Source organism: Stegodyphus dumicola, chromosome 12 (genome assembly GCF_044657685.1).
Source record: "Stegodyphus dumicola isolate Sdum_Otavi_A_Nest chromosome 12, ASM4465768v1".
NCBI classification, from domain to species: domain Eukaryota; kingdom Metazoa; phylum Arthropoda; class Arachnida; order Araneae; family Eresidae; genus Stegodyphus; species Stegodyphus dumicola.
The window spans coordinates 60,788,992-60,812,380 of record NC_140779.1 but is presented as its reverse complement, the minus strand read 5'-3'; the positions used below and the strand labels follow the sequence as shown (position 1 = coordinate 60,812,380).

At 31.1% G+C, this 23,389-nt stretch overlaps 1 protein-coding gene across 1 annotated transcript in view; it reads left to right on the top strand.

The window, feature by feature from the left end:
- Positions 1–1,148: 1,148 nt before the first annotated feature.
- LOC118203138 (orexin receptor type 2-like) overlaps positions 1,149–23,389 on the top strand; it is a 363,620-nt gene continuing 341,379 nt past the window's right edge. Inside the window, exon 1 of the mRNA XM_035375394.2 lies at positions 1,149–2,920. Within this exon, the coding sequence (XP_035231285.1) occupies positions 2,489–2,920 (432 nt within the window). The 5' untranslated portion in view covers positions 1,149–2,488. The remainder of the gene's footprint in view (positions 2,921–23,389) is intronic.

Here is a 23,389-nt window from a genome sequence, read left to right as displayed (position 1 = left end):
AGGAAGTTTAATTCCGAAAATTGTTTTAAAGTAACTTGAATGTAAATTGTTAAAAATGTTTTACGGGGACTTGAAGTAAATCATGAAGAACAAAATTTCAACCTTTGAAAACGAAATTAAATTAAAAGCAAGTAATTATTGCTATTGATTGGAAATTAGTTTACTTTTCAAGGGGAACAAACCGACTTCCGTTCAATGAACAATAATTAATAAATACGAAGGTGTTTCGTCTTTTACTCAAGTAATAATGGTGATGCCAAAATTAAGTTAGACCAAACAGTTCCGTGAAGTGAAGGTATTTAGAACTAAAGTAGAGTACCAAAATGTATTGTTTAGTATATTATCTCCTTTGGTAAAGGTAGTTAGAATTCTATTGAAATGAAGTAACTAACATAATAAGCATATTTAAAAAATGAACCTAGAAAAATTTTTAAATGGAAATATCAAAAATGAATGAAGAATAAATTGAAAACGGAAACTTTTAAGAAGGTATAATTAAAATTAAAAATGTAATAAAAAAACCAAGAAATTATCGTCATTGATCGGAAATTAGTCGACTTTTCAAGGGGAATAAACCAACCTCCGGTCAATTAACAATAACTAATAAATGCGAAGGTGTTTCGTCTTTTTCTCAACGAAGAATTAATAATTCTTACTTGTGAAAAAGACTAAACACCTTCGCATTTATTACACCTTTCTGGCATAAAAATTCTTACGAGAGAATAAGACGAAGCACAGTCGCATTTATTAAATCTTTTTGCATTTTCAATTTTAATTATACCTTTTAGAAGTTCCCATTTTCAATTTATCCTTAGTTCATTTTTTATGTTTCCATTTTAAAATTTTATTTTTTCATTTTTTAAATATTCTTATAAGTTACTTCATTTCAATATAATTCTAATTACCTTTATCAAAGGAGATAATATACTAAATAATCGACTAGTAAATAAATTATTATTTTATTATTTTGCAGCTTTTGCGCAAGTATTGGACAATTTATAACGATTAATTAACATTTTTTCTTATATATATATATCATATATACTATTGTCGTTTGTGAAACATATATGTAAATAGTGAGTGTGATCTATTGAAAATTTGTAAAGCAATCATTTATGTATTAACTATTTTTATTTACAGGTATTCCTTCCGTCAAATGGAACTTCATATCTAGGAATTCAGCATTTAGTGAAGAAGTCTCGCATTGGGTTATTCAAAGCTCTACTTAAAGCCAATTTCGAACTAAGACAACATTTCTGAATAACAATAATATTAGAATAAATGTAATGGAAATGACAAAGAGATTTTACAGTAATTTAAAATTAACGTGCGCAACTGCTGTCTTTTTATCTTAGAACTTAAGTTCTGTTATCATCGTTTCCTGAAATACAGTATTAAAGGGAAAAAATACTAAAATCAATATTTTCATGCTGACCACAGCCCACAGTCTCGAATGAGATGTTACAGCTCAAAAACTAAGACATTTACATTCCGTTAAAAAGAAAACAGAAAATGAATGCGAATTAGGAAACTATTCTATTTTTTTATTCAACCTGCGCCTTCTTCAAATGTTTTCAAGATATGTTTAAAGGTACTCTGTGAAGGAAAAAATATCGAATTCAAGTTAACAGGAAGACGAAACAATGGTACTGAAAATTAATTAAATATCAAAAGCAACGTATGAGGTTCATTTTCATATCATTGATTTTAGGAAAAGAGAGGATTTTAAATCTTTGAAGTAAAACCATCTTATCAGAAAATTAAAAAATAGATGAAAAACATTTTTTGCGGAATATTAAGGATTTTTGTTATAGAGCTCTCAGAAATGCATTAAGATAAGTAAAATAATCGTCTCTGAGAATTAATAAGATATTTTTAATGATGGAAAATAAAAAGCAATGGAAGAGGTGAAAATTATCTGAGGTTTGCGAATAAAATTTTTAATACTTAAAAACGTAGGAAATTAGCACTGTATGTATTACTTCAGAGAATATTCAATAACAATTCTCATATGATTGAAAGCTCTCATACATTTCTCTAAACGTGCTCCCACATAAACAGAATTTTCTTAACTCGCTTCAGATATAAATTCAGAGGACATTTCTTCGAGATTTAACAGCAAGAAATGTAGGAGATCTAGAACAGAACCTACACTAGTTTTCATAAAGCTATTCTTTACGAAAATTGAATTTTATTTCCTATAGATATTGAAACGAATTACCAAACGTATGATTTCAAAGAAAATTTAATGATATGTCTCTCATGGTCCCGAAAATACTGTGACAGAAGCACCCTAAAGAATATTCATACAATTCTGTAATCAAGGTGTTTCTTTAAAGGAAGAATCCTAATGAAGAAATTCCTTTGAAGAAAGTTCTACATTTAAAACCAAAATATATTTTTAAGTGTTCATTAATTTGAAGTTGAAATTTTATAAATACCTAGAGAAAAACCGTTCCAGAAACCTGTGTTTATATTTTAGTTAACCATGCATAGTGATTTGGATTACAACCCAAATACTGTATTTCTGCCATCTGAACCACTTCAGCAACAACAAGGACCCGGGCTTCGGAACGCCAGTCCCACAAATAGTAGTGTAATGTGCACTAATGAGTATTGTGTATCGGATGAGGACTACATGGAAATGATCGAAGCGTACATATTTCCAAGCACATATGAATGGCTTTTGATAGCCCTTCATATAACAGTTTTCTTTGTTGGGCTGATAGGAAACGCTCTGGTTTGCATCTCTGTCTACAGGAATCATTCAATGCGGACAGTAACGAACTATTTCATTGTGAATCTTGCTGTGGCCGATTTCTTGGTGATTCTCTTCTGCCTGCCTCCATCTGTCCTGTGGGACGTGACTGAAACATGGTTCTTCGGAAGTCTAATGTGTAAACTGGTGCTTTATTTGCAGGTAAGTTGCATGCTATTCCATTAGGCCATTTTCTTGATATTTCGTTATATGTTTCTTAATATTCTGAATCAGACATTTAAAGTTACTATTAAAACCATGAATTTCACTTTATTATTGCTATCGCCTCTGCTCTGCATTTTAGACTTGCCTTTCAGAGACTTCATACATTTTCAGAATTTTATAGAATGATTATAAAGGAAAATAAGTCATGTTCATGGACATTTCTTCCTCTCAAGAAATGTTTTAAAAGTAAATAAACATTTGTTGTTATGCTACAGCTGTTATGTACGAGTAAATGGGCGTTTTCTCTTAATGCACTTTTAAAATTCTGTATTTTTAATTTTAGCATTGCAAAAGATGTTTGGAACTACATGTTCTATAAACGTTTCTCATTCGATAGGAAGCAATTATAAAAAAATAAAAGAGATAATTTTAACACTTTCTAACATAAAACATATAGCCAAGTTACTTGGCTATATGTTTTCATAGGAGTTTTAAAAACTCTTGTAAAATTTTTTTTAAATGTTCATTAATTTTCTTGCCTTTGAGGTCGCATAATTAAAAGCTGGCAAGCATTATTTAACATATTGGAAGACATCTTGAATAAACAAGATAATATTAATGTATACTGGTAAGAGGCTTCATAATGCATTATGGTATAATTAATTATATATTACACTTACTTAGTAAAAATACAGTAATATTTCAGATGTTTATATACAATATATATAATATACATACAAATATATATAAATGCATATCAATACATGTAAAAGAGCAAAACATGTAGCATGTAACAGCTTCATGTAGAAAATATTTATTATTTACGTAGAAAACAAATTTCTGAAATTTGGGCAGTTTCATTTTAATAAAGGTATTCAGTTATGATTATATACAAGTAGCTAAGAATGGTGGAGATACATTATCTTTCTTCAGTTATTTGTATTAAATAGACGCTTCCAATTACGCACATTCTTCAAAAAAGACAGCGAAACTTATAAAAACGTTTCAGCCTTCTCTGCGAAAAGATCTGTAAAATTAAAATGTAATTTTATATGATTATTTGGTTCTAATTTTGTATGGCAAGCATGAGCATAGTATTAATTACGCTTTTAATCATAAACGCATAACTGTTTAATCGCAAAAGCTAACAGAATTTACTTGATAAATTTTCAGAAGTGCTTGCTGCAAATTTAATGTCAAAAATTACTTTATTCGAAACAGAATTTTTAACTGCCAAAAGAACAACCGTTTATATCTGCTTTTTTACTTTTTTCTAAATATCTTGGTTTTAAATCAGAAGAGTCTGCCAATAAATTCTTTATGGAATATCTGTGCAAGATCTGCGCATGAAATAAGGGGCTGTTGCTTTTTTAACTCATTAAATCATAATAAAATTCCATTTACATTGGACTCAATTATTCCGTGGGAACTATATATAATATTAAGAGTTTTACCTTTCAAGATATTTTCCACATATAGTAATTGTTTTAATAAAACCATCCAAGTTATTTTAAGAATTGTTCAATAGGAAATATATATCTACGACCGATATTTAAAGAAATAAATCCAGTAAAAAATTTAGTTTTGAATAAATGAAAACTTTTAAATTTTGCATAGTCATTTGAATGAGGTCACCCAAGAAGGTTGTGCGTATGTTCAGAAAAAATGTCATCCATTGTTTTTCATTCCTTTTCCTTTAGACGAGAATGTATCATGATATCTGAAATTTTAGTAATGGAATGGGTTACTAATGTTTTATTCTTACTTTCATCAATACCTAGACCCTCAATACTGCTGATGAAAGAATAATTTTGAACGCAATATTTCAAAGCCTTTTTTTGTTTCGTATGGCCCTTCCATTATACACTTTTTTTACATTAGGGTATGCTTTTTTCTGTAAGTTTTATTTGTAATTGTATGTAGCTACTAGGTAATTAAACAAAGAAGGGGATGAATTTTAGCAAAGAATTTTCATTTATTTTTCTTAACCATTATTTATCATAAAAATAGTAGGAAAAGGATTAGCAGCATCAAATGTAAAAGGTACAAAAGGAATTTGGGTAAACGCTAATGGACAGCCATAATAATTTCTTTCTTGCCTGCATCGCTATGTATAATGGAGCTTCTATTAGGCATTTCTTCATAATTTAATAGAACGTTTTAATGGCAACAAATATATGTAATGTTTAAACATAAGCTTTCGGTAATCCTGCACAACATTTATTCTTCCGAAGAATGTATGCAGATATTGGGAATTAAATTTAATTTTCATTATGAAATTAGGAACGTTTTATACTACAATTTATAGTACAATAGTTTCAAATTTTTAAATTCCAGTTTAGCTGCCTGAATCCCTGGGGATAACATATTAATCAGTAATCTTGCTAGAATTTTATCAATATTTGTGACAAACACCATTAAGCGTTTTCCCCCTAACTATAATTTCTAGGAGATATCATCTTCGTATAATTCTCGTAAAATTTTAAAATAAGGATTTGTCTCGATTTATGGAACTACTAAATATGTTTATTAATTAAATTACCTTTTTCAAGCTGAAATAGTTAACGTACTAAATTTAACTGTAGCATATCATTAAATCTGAAAGAGAATAATTTGATAATTATGATATTATGAGACAAACGCATTATATTAAAAATCCCAGTGAATTACAAACAAAATTCAAGTATGCAATGCATCATTTCAAAAATGTTTTATTACATAAATTAATTTAAAAATTCCTTTCAATCTGTAATTTGTTATTAGCATTAAAAAATATACTTCATAAAAACATTTTAGAAATCCTAATTCTTTTTCTCAGTCGTTTATAAGATTACTTTATAAAACAATTACTATTTAGAAATTATATTAAAGTTTTGCTTACATTTTATTTGCTAAATATTTATTACATTTAGATATCTGGATAGAAGGACTGATGTCAAAAGTCTCAAAAAATTGTATTTTCGGTAACGTTTTCTAGCTTCTTATCTCCTAATAGATGGTTAGTGATGAAAATATCACGAATAAAACTTATCGATGGCTAAGATTTCATGAATAATGGTAAAAATCTTGCCTTTTCAGAAGGTCTTCTTTCTTCTTCTAATCCAAGGAAACCGGGAATATTTTACTTTAAATGAAGACAATCCAAGGACCTACTCATCATAAAAAAGGACACTTCTATAATAAAAACTAATTTCATTACTTAATTCATTACACACATCACTAATTATATACACAATACACACAAGAGAAATTATTGGAGGTTACATCTTGCATTACATCGTCCATTACTAGGTCTATAATAGTTCTTTTTCGAAGCAATGCGCATGCGCGAATGACATGATGTGAATTGTTTGGCAAGAGTTTCATGGCGAGAGTTTTAGGAGATAGCATTTTATATTTAATTCATTTTTCATTATGAATTTCGATAAGAATCACATTTTTCGGTTTTCAGACATGGTCTTTGTAACGTACGTTTGCTTATTATGAAAAATACATTTTGCTGGTGCATTTCCTTACCAAGTTTTCCGCCAAAAACCATTCAGAATGAATTTAGAGAAAAATATGAAAGTTATACCTTTTGTGCGGGTAGTAATCACCGCTCAAATCTATGTTTTTCTGTCAACGTTTTGTTAGTTTTTCAAAACTTTTGGCTCAGAAACTTGGTAGCCCCGATTGATCTCATTTCGGGCGTCCTGGCAGAATGGAAGATAGCACCAGCAGATTTGTAGCTTCTGGTGTGAAAAAAGAAAGAGGTCCGAAGGAGTAATGACGGCGCTATATGGTGGGTGTGGCAAAAGATCCTATTGAAGTTTGTACACTGTCCAGCTGATGAATGCAGTATATGAGCTCTTGCAGTATCTTGATGAAACATTACCTTTTTGCACCTGAACGCAATTCAACCTTTTCCTTGAGAGCAGTATCAACACGGTCTAGCATTTCGCTGTACACCTTACTATCGAGTGTTTCACTTTTTTCCATATACTCTTTGTGGATTATTACAAAAGCAATCCTACGAGATACAAATCATGATCTTTTTGGTTGTCAAACTGCGCTTTGCGACGCTGCCTCACCAGATGCGGACCAACCCAGTGTTGTTGAAGTAAATCCACTTTTCATTACAAGTGACGATTCGGTCCAGAATTTTGTTCTTGTGTTTATTTTCGACCAGATTAATGCAAGCCCGAACATGTCTGTCCTTATCTGCTTGAATCAGCTGATGCGGCACCCAGCGATTGCACTTGTACATTAAGTTTATACGATGCATAGTGCGACTAATGGACCTGACATTAACGTCTAACTCTTTAGCCTCTCGTGGTTTCGTTAAAACCTGTTATTTTGCTGACATGATCACCAAACATGTCAGCAAATCTCATTTTTCTTGATAATACACCAGTTGTGTTTTAAACTTAACTAACCTTTACTCTACATACTGTAATTTTTTGAAAAATTTACGTAGGTATTTTATTCGTATCTTAATTCTTTCTTAATTCTTTGTGTTCAAACAAAATGACAGTCCTTAAACAAGACGTAGTAAATATATTTCTGATATCTGATTAGACTTCTGAATTTATTCTTAATTGCTAGTAGGTATTGATCAGTTCCAGTTTTTACTAGTTTCTTTACCATAGACTCCCATTTCTTATTATAAAAATCACAATTTTTCTCGTTTAAAATTAGTTGATATTTGGGGAATAATAAAAAGTTTTAAAATGGAATTTTCATCTGAGTTGTTTCATTTATACTTCGCATTAACATACATAATACTGTGTGGCCCAAGTTAAAATCACTTGGTTTGGATTTGGATTGCTATCTTCGGCGACAAGAATGTTCCCGTTTCTTAAGAATTGTAGCTAAGTTATGACAATTATACTAACAACACCAATTTTACTAAGCGAAAACTATTCTTTTTCAGACAGAGCATCATCTAATCTCAAAATGCATAAGCAAGGAATATATTTTAAGAATAATACTTTGAGAACGTTAAGTAACAGATGCTATCAATATGTATCGATATATCTGTAGAAATAGCTAGTTATTCTTGATTAACTTCCCACTTAAACTTTTAAATTTTGATAACTCTGCAATTATTGCATTTTGCTTAACTAAATGCATAAAACCTTAACTACAACATAAAAACCGCATAATTCAATCAGTTTTAGAGCACAAAAGGTATAATTTACCAACATATAAGAACAAAAAAACTACGCTCATTGAGCCGTGTAACAGAGTGGGAAAATATATACAACTGGTGTAGCCGATTGCAACGAAGAGGAGAGGTGCACAACTACGTATTATAGCAGTCCCATATAAAAATTCAACATTCTATAGCTACTCATTCTTGATTTATGCGGGATACATACTTACATGTGTAAGTAGTACGTACTCAAGAAAAAATCTCCTCTGAATCCATTTTACAATCCCTTTGGCAAAAGCAGTCTTTTATTCCATTTGTACGTACAGAAGTCACGCAGTTGGTTGGAATATAAATTTTCGTTAAAATAATGATGCCTGAAATATTTCGCAATTGCAATACTTCCATTATTTCGTACAAGGAAGTAAAAATCAACAAAATAAAATTTGTTTTTTATGTTTCCTCGTAATTCAGATGAAAGTTGAATTTTTAATTTGAAATATTTGTCATGCATATAAACACACTTACATATATATGTGATATTTTAAATGCGTAGAAGGAACCCGTAACTTTAATTTCTGGCAGTCGATGAGACTTTACTGCGTAGTTAGAAAAATGGATGCATAAGCCAAAAACATGCTTTAAAAAACATACCGTTTGGAAACATACTTTTATTCCATGATAATGCAAATTAAATCAGAGTTTTGTAGACAAGATAGCAACAATAATTTTTGTGTACACAGGTTACAAAGTAGGACATCATCTTAGACAAGTCAGCATAGCAGCGCAAAATTGTTTCCAGGGTAGAAGTTAAAAAACGGAACGACGTAATTCCTTATACTAGGCACGTGTATATGTACAGCTAAGCTGCAATTGGTTAATTTTAGGTTTTAGTTCTCTTTGCAAGCAGTGCGTGGGAAGATCTCGAATTTGGGAGAAACGATTAACAAGAGGAGAACATAAAATTTAGTCAGTTTTGAGGTCGCTAATCATTTCTTAGCGCAGCCATCGTATTTTATTATATCTTACATATTCGTTGTACTATTGTAATTTTGGCGGAAGATAAAAACAAAACAATCACATTCTAGTCATGGCCGAAAATACTGCTACATAGATGAATGGAAACTGCGACGTAGTGGAATAACCTGCTGGAATTTTGGAAGAAGCACGACCCATCTTGATAAATAAACATCATTAATTTCTGGATGACGAATTTCTTAGCACTTACATAACTGGTAAAAGATCAGGGGTGGATGCTAAATTCGCCAGATAATTTTAGATATGCAATTACATTTAAATAACGGTGAACAGATAGCAGAGGCTCAGCGACACGCTGTCAGCAGACAGACGAAGAGGCGAAAGAGAGAAAGACTATGCAGTTAGTAGTTATTTATATTAGAAGGTTTGTTTAATCTGATTGGCCTAGGAATCATGCGCAATGCGGATGTTATGCAATGCAGAATTAATTTTCACATATGACGCATCTTCAAATTAAGAAAAAATCTGATGTGTACACCACATGGCATTTCCTGTACGGAATATTAAATTATACGCATTCTTTCTTGCATTTCATTTAAACTTATTGGATTGAATTAAATCTACTTCGCCGACAGCGCATAAACCACAATAGAATAAATTCATTCTTTAAAATTCACTCTAGTATTTGTTTACCATAGCGACACTCTGGCGCTAGATTCAATTAAGAGTATTAATTATATAACAGTTAACTTATATAATAATTATATAACGGAAACTAAGTTAACAGTTATATAATCCAATAATTATATAACAGTTAACTTATATATTTCGTTCATATTATAACTCATAATGCACAAAATTTACATCATTTAAAGAATAGAATTATCTAATCGTTGCCACATGTTCTATTCAAATACTATAATAAAGCTAGAAAGATGTATAAAAGAAATTAAGCAAATAAAACAAAAATGAAACAGTTTTTCACAGACGACTGAGTATTTCTCATTCAATTAATTCAGTTCTCACTTCGCGAGAAGGCAAAAATACATAAAAACTCAAAATATCTCTATTAAAAATTACGAAGTAAATTTCAAACGCTTATTTCCTCGAAAAAATTCCAGAAAGAATTAAGCATGATTTAATTGGCAATAATAAATGAATGCGTTATCTTTGTTGTGAAGTTAAGTTTCTCTAGATTGGCAACAAATCCACTAGTCTCCTGTTTCAAATGTAAAATCAATGGCCGCCATAAAAAAAAGGCTTAGCGGCACTTAGACAGCTTTAAAATTGTTGATAATTCGAAAAATATCGCATACAGATTTACTAAAGACATAAAACTTTTAACCGGAAGATAAAAACAACATAATACAATCATTTTTAAAGCAAAAAATGTACAATTTACAAACATATAAGAGTAAAGAAACTGATATCACTGAGTAGGGTAACAGAGTGGATATATATATAAATATATTTATGTACGTTTGTTGCGGCCGATTGCAACCACAATACGAGGTGCACATCTATATGTCATAGCAGTCCTATATACAAAATTTCAACATTCTGAGGCTACTCGTTTTTGAGTTATGCGAGATACGTACCTACGTTCGTGCAGACGCCAGGAAAAATTTTCTTCAGAATTAATTTTAAAGCAGTTTTATAATTTTTTTGAAGGAAAAGAGTATTTTATTCTGTCCTTACGTACATATATCACGCAAAAACATCGTTAAATTACATTCGATAGCGGTCAAAATGGATATTTTCTTTGAAATATGCTGCCTGAAACGTTTCGCGATTACAATACTTCCTTTTTACTTCGTACAAGGATGTAAAAAAAGGAATTAAGAAAATTAATAGATAGTTTAATGTTTAATCTAACCTTATGTTAATGTAAATTAAGTTGCAAATTTAAATTCAAAACAAGTTCAGATACTGCGAAGCAGAAAGAAAACGACATTTGAGCAGAATAATGCAAACAACCACTACATAAAATTCAGAAAATTTAAAAGCAAATGTTTTCTAAAGATTAAATGACTTTACACTTTTCCATATTTTTAGTGTGGTGGGTTGCACTGTTTTGATCGAATTTCGTTTATTTTCCCTTTGTTACATATGAATATTTTTCAGTTTTAATTAAAAATTTTATAACGAAATTCTTTGACAAAAAACACACTTTTCACTTTTGACAATATGTAATTATTGTCTACACTGTTCTGAAAGAATTTAATTTTTGGTTCTACTTTCCTGTATCTGAATATAATTTTTGAACTTGCTTTTAATTTAAATTATTGTCATGAAACTGCAGAAGCTTCATTCGGCGGTTTATTAGAACTCATTGTTGTTCTTTCTACTTCTATTTCATTTTATTTTAAGTTAAGTATGTGTAGATACATGTTGGTTGCTCTTGGCTGCTCTCCTGATTATTTGCAGTTCTTACAAAATGCCTCAATCGGTGTCCTTTAGGACTTACTCAATACAGCATCTAGGAAAAGAGAAGAAAAATATCAAAGATTGTCGCCCAGCAACGACGATTATTTGTGGTGTGAAGACTATTGATTCGACATTTCACGCGATTATACCTTGCTCAAGAAACAAAGAGGCTTGACTTGTGATTGTGTGCTTAACAGCTTTGTTGAAAAGCCAAAAATGATTAAATGTTGCTCGCATATAAAAATACATAGACGTCATTAAAAAAATAAAACAATATTAAATAATCATAACGATGAAAAATGTTGACAGAAATCGGCAAACGTTTACTTGCTGATTTTAATCACTTTTTTAAATTTTGCTAAATTACTTTGTTCTATTCTACTACGGAGTAGCTATGAAAAATTATAGATATTATAAAAGAAATTATTTTATGTAATTAAGTCAACATATTCATGCCTCAGGGCATGATCATCTACCTTCCGCATGCAATTCTAATTAAAAGTTCATTTATATTAAAAGTTCATTATATATTTTAAAAATTTGCCCACTATTGACCAAACAATAAGCCAACTGAACTGGTAATTCGACCTGGGGTTCAAGCCTGCCAAACTGCTTGTCTACACAGTAACTTTGTTTAGACAGGCCATTCGCCTTCATAAACGTAAACCATATACTAGCGAGTAAATCAAAAAGTCAATTTTCCTTTGAAAGTTCTCCACGATTTAGAATAATAATTAGTAGTTATGTACGATTATTTTTCTGAAAAAAATTATTTTAAAAAATAGTAAAAATTATTATGTTGAAATAGAAATAAATAATACACTGTTTTAATTTTAATATTTAAAAATGTATATAAATGTGTAGAATTCAGTATTACGCGAAACTTGATCAGTTTTAAAAGTGTAACTCGAAAAAAGTTTCTATAAGTCATTTCTTCCTCAGTTTTCTGATTTTTTTGTGACTATCACACTTGTGCAACGATAAATAAGTAATTTATAGCATTGGATTAATTTTACTAAAGAATTAAATAAATTGGAATTATAGCATAATATACTACAACTACCTGACTGAGGTTAGAGGATGCTTTCTTGAAGGACTTTCCAAGAAAAACTAGTACGTTCCCTGGAAATTTGACTTAAGTCAGCTTTTAAGTTTTCAGTGGTTCTTACCTACTATTTTGGCAGTGGTAGGATACTTCAATTACCAGCAATTACCAGAAAGCACTTTAGATTTAAATGCTGTAGTAGAAAACAATGCGTCGTTTCTGGCATAAAAATTATTTTTCACACGGCCTACAAATTTTTAATATGATACAAAATTTTGTTGTGATTAATTTCACTTGTCTGACGTAATCAGAACAAACCCACATATTTTATCATGGCCAGGAATACAAAACTGCGTCTGTCGTTAACTCAACGAACGGTAGATGTACCTGAGGAAAGTCCATCAACGGCAACCAGTCAGACTGTCCGACGTTACTCAGGTCCACCCCAAGTTTGAAGGAGAACACACCGGGGGATGGATCTGAGTATGTCCAACCTCTCTTTCCATACCATAACCTCTCGAAGGGATTTTCGACTTGTCGCATATTTTGAGTACCCTCTACCGTACAGACACTATACATTTGCAAACATCCAGACTTTCTCAGAGTTTCCAACCCGGGCCCATCGTTAAAGCAATCAGCGTCACTAACCGCTTTTCGATCTGGGGGGGGGGGGCTATAGAATTCTTCATATATCAAGTAACGAATTTCAAAGATTTCAAGTATTATCTTATACACATAAATATTCATTTAATCAATGTATACATCAGAAGTGCTATTACAAAAAATGAAAAATCGGAAAGATTTTTATTTATAATCTTATTTCCCGCCTCTCTCTCGTTTCTTTTCTTAATAACTAATTAAAATTTGAAAATAAATCTCAAAATTAGATTTCCGAAATTCTAAAATGCCATTAGTAAAATCGAATATTGGTCTACGTGACTATGACACAGCACGCAAGTGCTATCTGCCTAAGAAAGCTGATCCCTTTGCGTATGACTTTCTGAGGTAAACTGGCTTGTAACCACTTTACACTTGCATTTAGCCAGCTTGTTTGCCTGAAATCAAACACAGACTAAGCTACCAGTGTTCAGCGTCTTTACCGCTTGGCCGCTGGCGGGCCTGATGTTAAGTAAATGTTAATTCTTTAAGTGTGACTGATAAATAATAAACAAGTAAAAATCGGATTTTTACTGTGAGAACAGTAAATTCGTCGATATCCTTATATTATTTATTAATATAATATAAAAACATAACCTCGCATGGATAATTTATGATCTAATAAATTCCAATCTAACCAATTCCTTCATGTTTGAAACTGGAAGCTCAGAATACTATCAAAGCATAAAAAACTGTCTTTTAAGACAGAAATGATAGCTTTATCGAGATTCTTATAACATGTATTAATATAATATAAATTCTAGCTCACATGAATAATTTATAAACTTAATAATCCAATTAAATTCTAAATATCTGAAACTGGAAGCTCGAGGTATTGATTTTGTATTGCAGTAAATTCTATTTTTGTTTCTAACAATATACAAAGTTTTTAATAGCGAAATTTAATAAGAAATATACATGACTAGGAATGGAATTAGCTTCAATTATTCACGCAATCTCCGAAAAACCGTTGACATCAATAGATTTGATATGTCTTTGAAAGAATGCAAATATTCTGATCAGTTTCATCAGTGGATTTGCATGATCTTGAACGAACGCAAATATTCTAATCTGTAACAGTATGTCACACTGATTGCTTTAAAAAAGAAAGAGAATCAAAACTGAAACGGTATAGTTTTTTACAGAGTAGTGGTATATATCCCTTTTTTAATCTTTTTCAAATTCAGCCATCTTCTTTAAAATGGGATCTAAATTTATAATAAATCATTCTTCCTTATAATAAATATCTTTCTTTTTCTTAGTAAGAGGCTTTTGATTCTTCATAGTGTGCGATACAGAACCCGTTGATTCCCCATAATGAAACTTTTTCAATCCTGATGAATAGCGTATTCTTCATAATAAACCTTTATTCTTTATAAAACGTTTTTTGTTATTGTTGTTTTTGTTCTAGTAATTCTGCTTCTTCATCGTATTGTAACTTCCCGTTGACACTGATATCTTATTAGCTAAACTTAAAAACAATATATTACCATACAGTTAATGTTTAAAATGATATTGACGTCATCTAAATAAATAAGCAGAATTTCTATTATATGAGTTTAAAATTTGATTGCAATTTTCTGAATATCAAATTGTAACTTTTTAGTTACAAAAGGAAGTAGTATAATTTAAATTTCAGTTTATGATTCTTACTGAATGAACTTTTAAATGTAATAGATTTAAAGCTGTATTTAAAGCTGTAAGGCAGTTTAAGCCATTTTCATAATTTTATAAATATTTTGTACATTTTACCAATATTTCATTTGGTATTTTACTTATTTACTTCTCCACGAAAAGTCGCCAACTCATTGTTGACTTTGTGAATTCGCAAAGAACTTTTGTTTAGCTATCTGTACGGATTGTAGGTACTGTTCTTTTCATAAATAATGAAAAGCATTTTTAATAAGAACGAAATTTTATCATGGAAAAATCTATATAGGCGACATTTGCATTTCTACAGCTGATTGATATAGTCCGGTGATGTGATGGTTTAAACATAAAACTTATTAATCAACGTATATGGTCAAGTACAAGATAAGTATGCTCATGCGATGGTTGGCTAATGTCACATGTATCTTGAAAAAAAGCCAAAAACTCGCCAGTTCTAACGAGAGTGAAATAGAGAATGCAGATAACAAGAACGTATCTCCTTTAATTAATGTAATTTTGATATTAAAAGGTAAACCCTCAGCAATCTCAGTACAAAAGGCGCACGACTGCTCACAACGCACCTACTAGTGTTTTAACAATCAGCATAAATTTACGAAGATTTAAAACAACTATTGCCTTAACTAAAGAAGATTTAAAACAACTATTTCCTTAACTAAAGAAGATTTAAAACAACTATTGCCTTAACTAAAGAAGATTTAAAACAAGTATTGCTATCAATAAATAAAAACCTTAAATAAAATAAAAAGCTATTTATATTAAGAAATTAGCAACCTTATAAATAAAATTCTGTAAGGATATTACAAAGCGATATAAAAATGTATTTCCTACATTAATGTTTCTATTGATTCTTGTAGGAATTTTTCATCGGTTGTATTACACAGCAGATAAAATACAGAGGGTACATACATTTTTGTTACAATCTTCCAAAAATTTATATACAAATAAACCTTAGAATTTTATTTTCTAATATGTTCAGTCTGATAGCTCTTTTGCTGAACTATCGTATTACATCTTGATTTCCAAGATAAAAGTTCTTTTCTTAAAACATCAAGTTTGATTTTTATTCTACTCCTCCATCACAATCTTCAAGAGTCCATCCAATGTTTTGGGATGCTGCTTATAAAGAACATGTTTTAAAATTCCAAATGCATAGTAATCCATAGCAGACTCATCAAGGGACTTCGGTTAGATTAGCCTCAATTCCGCTTTCATTTCTCATTTTTAGGAGTAGTATTCTCATCATTAGAGCAGTAGATTTAGAGGTATGGCTTGGAGCCTTATACAGATGGAACTTCACGCTGTGAAAATTGTTTGGATAAAAAGATGGAATTTCGCTTCTAAAAATAGGTGTTAAAACATACTTTTGATAGTAATCCGAATGACATTTTTTTTTTTTTTACTTTGCTTATTTTAAGTTTTCCGTTGTAAGAAAATCCAGTAATAACCATAAAAACTTTAGAAAAACTTTCCTTGTTTTCTCTGAACCAACATATTAAGTCTTTTTCTCCTCTTTTTCTGTAGTAAATCGATCTTTTTCTGTTGCAATCAGATAAGCATATCCAAGTCTCATCAATTGTAACTACATGTTTCCATTTTTCGCCTGCCAAATAATTTTCGTAGAGCAATCTGCACATAATATTACGCTGAGAAACATGTTTCGACGTTAGGCGATGAACATCGTGTTTTTTTTAATTAGCTTTAGATCAGATTTTATAATTTTGTTCACAGTTCCTACAGAGATAAAGATTTTTCAGCAGTTCTTAGAGGGCTTGGATTTTCCTTTAAAGCATGATTAGGATTTAACAAGAGCTGTACAAAAATGTATACCCAGAGTCGTAGCCAGGGTTTTCAGTGCCCAGGGACAACTGAAGATTTCGCGCCCAGTATTGCTTCCCAAGGCTGGAAAACATTTAATTCTAAATTGTGGTAACATCAGTTTGGCGCCTCTTGGATTCTGCGTCCGGAGACAAATGCCCCCTTGCCCCGCTCTAGCTACGCCCCTGTGTATACCCTTTGTTCGGTATATATTTTTTGCCTTTTTCCCATTCAGATGTAAACTATGGCGTTTCTTTCATTTCATGTTAATTATCTCACTTATTTTACGTGTAGAAATATTAAAACCATGCTTTTTAAATATTTTTGTATAATTGAATAAAATTATTTCTCTTTGGACATCGCAAAGTATAGCCTTCGACCCATTGTTTATTTTTAGCGGCATTTTAAAGAAAAGAGTATTTTTAATGCTGCAGACGATAATTAAACCTTATTCCAATTTGACGCCAGTCACGTTTATATTTTAAAATTAAAATTTAAGTTCATGGAGAAAATCAAAATCGTTACGAAAATGCGTAAACACCCTGTGTATATTTCAATGTAATATAAATATCAAAGAATTATTTTAAGTGCTTCATTTAAGATAAATTGACTGTCATACTTTATAAGGTATTTCTCCCACTTCCCTAGCGTGCCTTCGTGGTGTAACGGTAGCACTCTGGGCCAGTATTCCAGAGGTCTGTGGTTCGATTCTCGGCGAAGACGGTTGCATATTTTTCATCTTTTCTGCTTCCAAAAATCCTAATGACTCTACAACTTCGTTAGCTATTTCTTACTGTTTTCTATAGGGCTGTATTTATGTTTTCATGGGCACAGTATCGGCAGAGTAGTAAGACCTCTAAACACTGTTAGAAAGTCCTTCACGAAGGTATCCCTCCCCTTAGGCAGATAGCCGTAATGTGCTTTGCCGTATTCTCAATACACCACCACACACATCACCTCTAAACACTGTTATTTCGACCTGGGTTTCAAATCCCAAACAAGTCATCTGCCCATTTTGAAAATATTCTTAACTGGTTTAATCGAAATAATTCAACCCAACTCAGTCTTGTTTCGCCCTGATTTCCTTATTCATCACAGCTTTCCAGTGCTACTTTTTATCGTAATTCCAATCATTGCGGACCGTTGAATTTCGAAATTTTCGTATCATAAAACTACTGGCTGTCAGCCATGAATGCAAACAGATCAAATATCAGAGCAGTCAAAACTATAGAAACTGCGCATAATCAAATTGTGAAAAAGATTAAAAGTGTCTTACTCACGTTATAATTAATATATGAGAAATGGCATCAAACCATGCATCACAGGCAATGATCAGGAATTAGAAGTATTTCTGAACTTCTTGCCCATTTAGCCATTTTGACAAAACAAGAACTAAACAGGGGAAGCTTTCATAAAAGATTAAAAGTTGAATGTAGATAAACAGGAGGTATATGTGAGTACATAATCAGCAATAAATGAAATCGTATGTGATGGAAAACCAGTAATATTTAGTGTAATTATAACTACAAATTACACCCAGAAGGACAAATGTTACCATCAGCGTACATTGCGTACACTTGCAGGACTATAGTTTCGAAAGTTAATTAGAACATTCTGCATCTATATGAGTGGAAAGGGAGAAAGCCAAGCGTGTGCAGTCCTGCAGGTAAAGAGGAAGTTTCTATTTAATTTTCGAAATTACAGGCTTGCAAATTTAATCAACATAGCTGATTCTTGTTAATCGAAAACATTTAACACTAGTTTAATATATGTAATGAATATTTCTTACATCAGATAAATATTGTTTTATATGGATCTTAAACTATAACAATAATTTTGTAAAACTATACGCTTTTACAAAATTATTGGTGAAAATTCTAAAAACGATTTTGAATATTTTCCGTGTCTTTAATTTTTCTAAATTAAATAACAAAATGCATTAATATTCAAACAACAAAATACAGAAATAGGATATTTGACTGGATAAAAATTAAGATATTAATGGAAGTAAAATTACTGCATTTTATGCTTAAAATTTGGGAATAAATGTTCAATTGCAAGATAAAAACGTTTAATAAAAGTCTGGAAAGGAATAAAAGGAATCATATTCTGGTTATAAAATAAAGCTTTTCAGACATAAAACTTTCAGACTGCGTTTGTTTATCTTTATCTCATTTACTGTTTATTTTTAAAGGCAATAACGAAATAGAAAAGTATTCTTCGGAAGAATTACTTTACTTTTGCTCAGCTATTTATAGCAATATTTCAAAGACATTTCTGCTAGTTACGAAATAGTATAAGCGTATATACATGTAGAATAGCTAATATACCATAACTGTCCCATCGTATTCTGCATATATTTTATATATCAAAGAAACCTAGGCAAAATAAGGATGCTTATTTTCTGCCGCATTTAAGTCACATCGTGTCATAGATGCTTCGATTTTTCCGTAGCTGAAGCTTCTGCTCACAAACAGATAGTATTAAGGAAAGATAATTGTTACATAGCGTAAGTAACATATACTTCCTTAAACTCACTATCTGTATAGTTGCTTTATCCTGCAAAAGCAACAGCGTTGTTGCATGGCCTCCCTATTTTTTCGTCGGTGTTTCCAGATTTATTTCTTTGAGCTTCAAACTGTATCGTGCTTTTCCCGCTGATAAGGCCTCTTGTCGCAATACAGCTTTCGATTGTAGCAAAAGCTACTCCGTTCTTTTGACAAAACTCGCTCCATGACTGTGCACAGAAAATTTAACATTCACATAACAAATAGTTGGGTATTTTCTCCCACGTTTCACCATGCCTTCGTGGTGTAAAGGTAGCACACACGGCGCGTATTCGAGAAGTCCAGTTCCCGGCGAGGGCATTGCTCATTTTTCACGTCTCCTGCTTAAAAATCCCTAATGACTCAACAAGTATAATAAAATATTTCTTTCATAAACACACGAGATAACCACTCCCTAAATTATAAGTCTCATATGTTCCTATTTGCAAGCTACAAAATATGTGAAAGGTAACATCGTGTCCCAAAAAGTCTTTATTACACTTTTACTTTCGCAACTATTAGTTATAGATGTATACTTCCAGTTACAAAAATATTTTAAATCATGTAAATAATCATGTGTAGACAATTTGTAATGTATAAAATCAATTTTATGAAAACTAGAAATCTACAGTTGTCACTGTAGTTGTATTAAGGAAAGCTTTGTACTCATTCTCAAAATTAACACATGTAGCTTTTGAGTAGTTTGAGAAAAATTAACCAAGAAATTTAATTTCAAAATTTGCAACTTTTGATTTAACTTTCAGCTTGTTTTGAGGATTCTGTTAAGCTAAATTAGAAAAATTCGAGGATAATTTTTTCCTGAAATTCAGAGATTTTATCTTGTGATGCAATTGTTTGTAAATTTTTCAATTTATGATTTTATTTCTCTTTGTTTGACGAAAAAGCTTTTACTCAAGTAATTTACCACTTAGAAAACGCTAAATGCCGTTAATTAATTTTTCAGAACGTTTTATTGCTTTAGAATCATAATCCAATAATCACACAGAAGAATAATTATACATTTTTTTAAACTATAAATATTTTTCACTTTAAATTTTTGCAAATAATGTTACAGTTTGGTACTTGCTGATTCGGTGAATAAGAGTTGTTAAGTACGAGTCTGGCACTGTTATCTAATATATGAGTGCTATAACATTCAGTAAAACAGATCTCCTTTTCGGGAAAAAATAACTGTATTGTTTATTACTTTTCATAACAGTCTCCATAGCGACGCTAGTCACTAAATCTATTAATACCCAAACCAAACTGTTTTTAAACTGTTATTTCACTTTTAAAGCAACGTACAAACAGAAACAACTTAGTCTTCAACTCATGTATATCCCTTGAATAAGACCCCAAACTTTAAAAGTAAATATCTCGAGCAAATGGTTTTAAGCGAGAGTGAAAATTTGTGTATTTTATTTTTAAGAACGTGCAAAAATGTTTCTTGGAAACATTTTTATATTTTAGAGATCTGAAAACTATATAAAAGATACGTGGATTTTACAATATAGGGATATGAAAACTATACAAAAAGGCAGACTTCATATATTTAACCAAATTTGTTTTTAACTTTAAAACCACTAGAGCATGAATATTTGCACAATTTAGAACATTGCTGCAAATGGAAATATAGTCCATGACGAACGATTGCGAAAATAAAGACGCATTAAAATCTCTGGGCAAACAGTCTATATTTTCAATAATTTCAGTAATAAAGAATAAAAGCTACCAATTTTTTCTTAATGTAATTTCTTAATACATAAACTGAATAAGTATATTATTTATTCAATTTAAGTATTTTTATAACTAATTCTAGTACGGTAATATCAGATTTTAGGTTTCTATTTCTGTATTTATACTCCATTTATAAACACGTCAAGTTAAAGACAAAACGCCCATATTAATGCCTCCTGTGCTTGTATTTCATTTAACTGATCTAATTAAAAGATTAAACTCTGTCCGAATTTAAAATTCATTGCCATAAACACTAGGCTTATTTTTCAATATACTCAGTTTAAACTAAATCCTTTCCTTCTCACCATTGAATCTCTTTCCCATGAAAATAGTTTACTTGATAAATTTGCAAAGATTCCTTCCCTTTCCTCTTTCCTTGAGACACTTAACGCATAACGTTGCCCTTAATCCTTTAACATAGGAAATTTACTTAAAGCAAAAATTCCTTTCACATGCTCATTTTGTCAGAATAAAATGCTAAGCTTTATACATGCGTGATCAATCGTTTCATTACTGTTAATCTTTCTGTGGAATTTCTTCCTCGGTTCTGTTAATAGCGCTGTATTGGGAACATACTCGGCATTGCATGGTTTTGAAATACTTTTTAAGAAATGACTTTTAAAGAAATTCTAATTTTTCATTTGGCTTTCCGACGATTTATTATTTTTACCTTCGCCTCCTTCAATCCTGTCGCTTCAATAGTTATTTCAAGTGCTACATATTTAACATGCAACGCCACAGTATCACTTTCTAAACTCTTAGTTCATTTTCTTCTAATTTATCAACTCTAATAATAAGCTATCTAAACGATAAAGCCATGTGCTTATAAATATAATTTATTTTAAATTGGGTTTAAAATCTGACCGATGTTATCATCTACAAAGCTGCCCTTTTGTCGAAAGAAATTTGAGAAATAATATCAAAATTAGTCAAAACGTAACGGCGACTTATTTCTCTTTCTGCCTTTCTTTTCTCGCTCCACCAGTGTTGACCACCAGATCACAAGAGCTGAATGTTTTTACACTGGCGTGTTCATTCAATTCTTTCATTTCACAGAACTATAATGTAGCCTGGATTTCTATTATTTACTTCTGTATACGCTCAAATACTCAATAATGCATCGGATAATATTTTTGAATCCCTACGCAATTTCCTTTTCCCGTAAGCATCTGTCTGTGTTAATGCTCAGAGTATACTCAAAACTCTAAATATCCGAATAAATTAAAATAATTAAGCAAGTTAAAACATTTTAAATGCTTTGAAACTTGGCATTTTTAGGATCTATCGCCAATGGGAACAATTATTTTATCTCTGACACAATGAAATAGATAATTCGGTTTTATTTTCCCATCACAGCACATGTACAAGTTAAAAATTACTTACAAAAACTGATTATGGTTTTCGCAAAACTATATTTTTAAAAGCATCACTCCAAGTAATCGTCCTTTTCCGCTGAAAGTCAGTTTTTAAATAGGAGTACTTACTTTTTTCTGCTCACCAGCGACTTAGAGAAAATCGCTGAAAATTGTCTGCTTCCACTTGGGTTTGATTCCAAGAGAACGGGCTGGCTTCATGGGCGTTTTCGTAGTTTTCCTGATGTGTAACGTATATACTAACCAGTTTCCTTAGAACGTCGTCCAAGAAATCATCCCTTCCCTTAGGGAGATAGCCTTATTAGGCTTTGCCATAATCTACCAGATCCTTAATTTTTTCCATGATTATCAGAAGATTATCACTCTGCTTTTAGTTCATTACTTGAGAACTTCGCCTTATATTTTCCTCCTAAGATTGCACCTTTCTTCTAAAATTTGCTGTGCTGACTCTGTCATTTGCTCATTCATAGCCTTGTTTTCTTGTGCGTCAAAATATTTTGCCCGTCAGTCTCATATGATCACTCCTTCCGTACACAGTGATACTGAAATTTTTACCGCTGTTCATATTTTCTTCACTTGGTATTCATGGTACAAAGGGCCATGTTCAGCCACAGATCAGTGATCTCTGGTGTTTGCCGCTAACAATGTATGCACAGAAAATTAACATTACAATTTTCATCTGCTTTATCTCTACTTCTGGGTTTTACTTTCATTGGTTTTTAATCCTTTGTTTGGATACCCGTCCACTGTAATTACCATGTACTATGGGTATATTAGATTACAATTTACTTCGCCTTTCTTCCAACAAAAAGAGATAGTAGTTTGTTTCTAGATTCATCCTACGTAATCCATAGACGTCGTCTAGTCTCTACACCATAATCGGTCTCTTCATCATATCTTTCCTCAACTTTCTGTTTGACGTACCTTTCAACTAACGTTTTTTTTCATTTTAATCTCTGCAAACGTATATCTGCCGGCAATTATTTACAAAAAGAAATTATTTTATTATGACTTAAAAAGTCACTATTATTTTTTTTAGATTCATAAACGATAACAAACTGACTTCATAACTCTTAAAATTAAAAT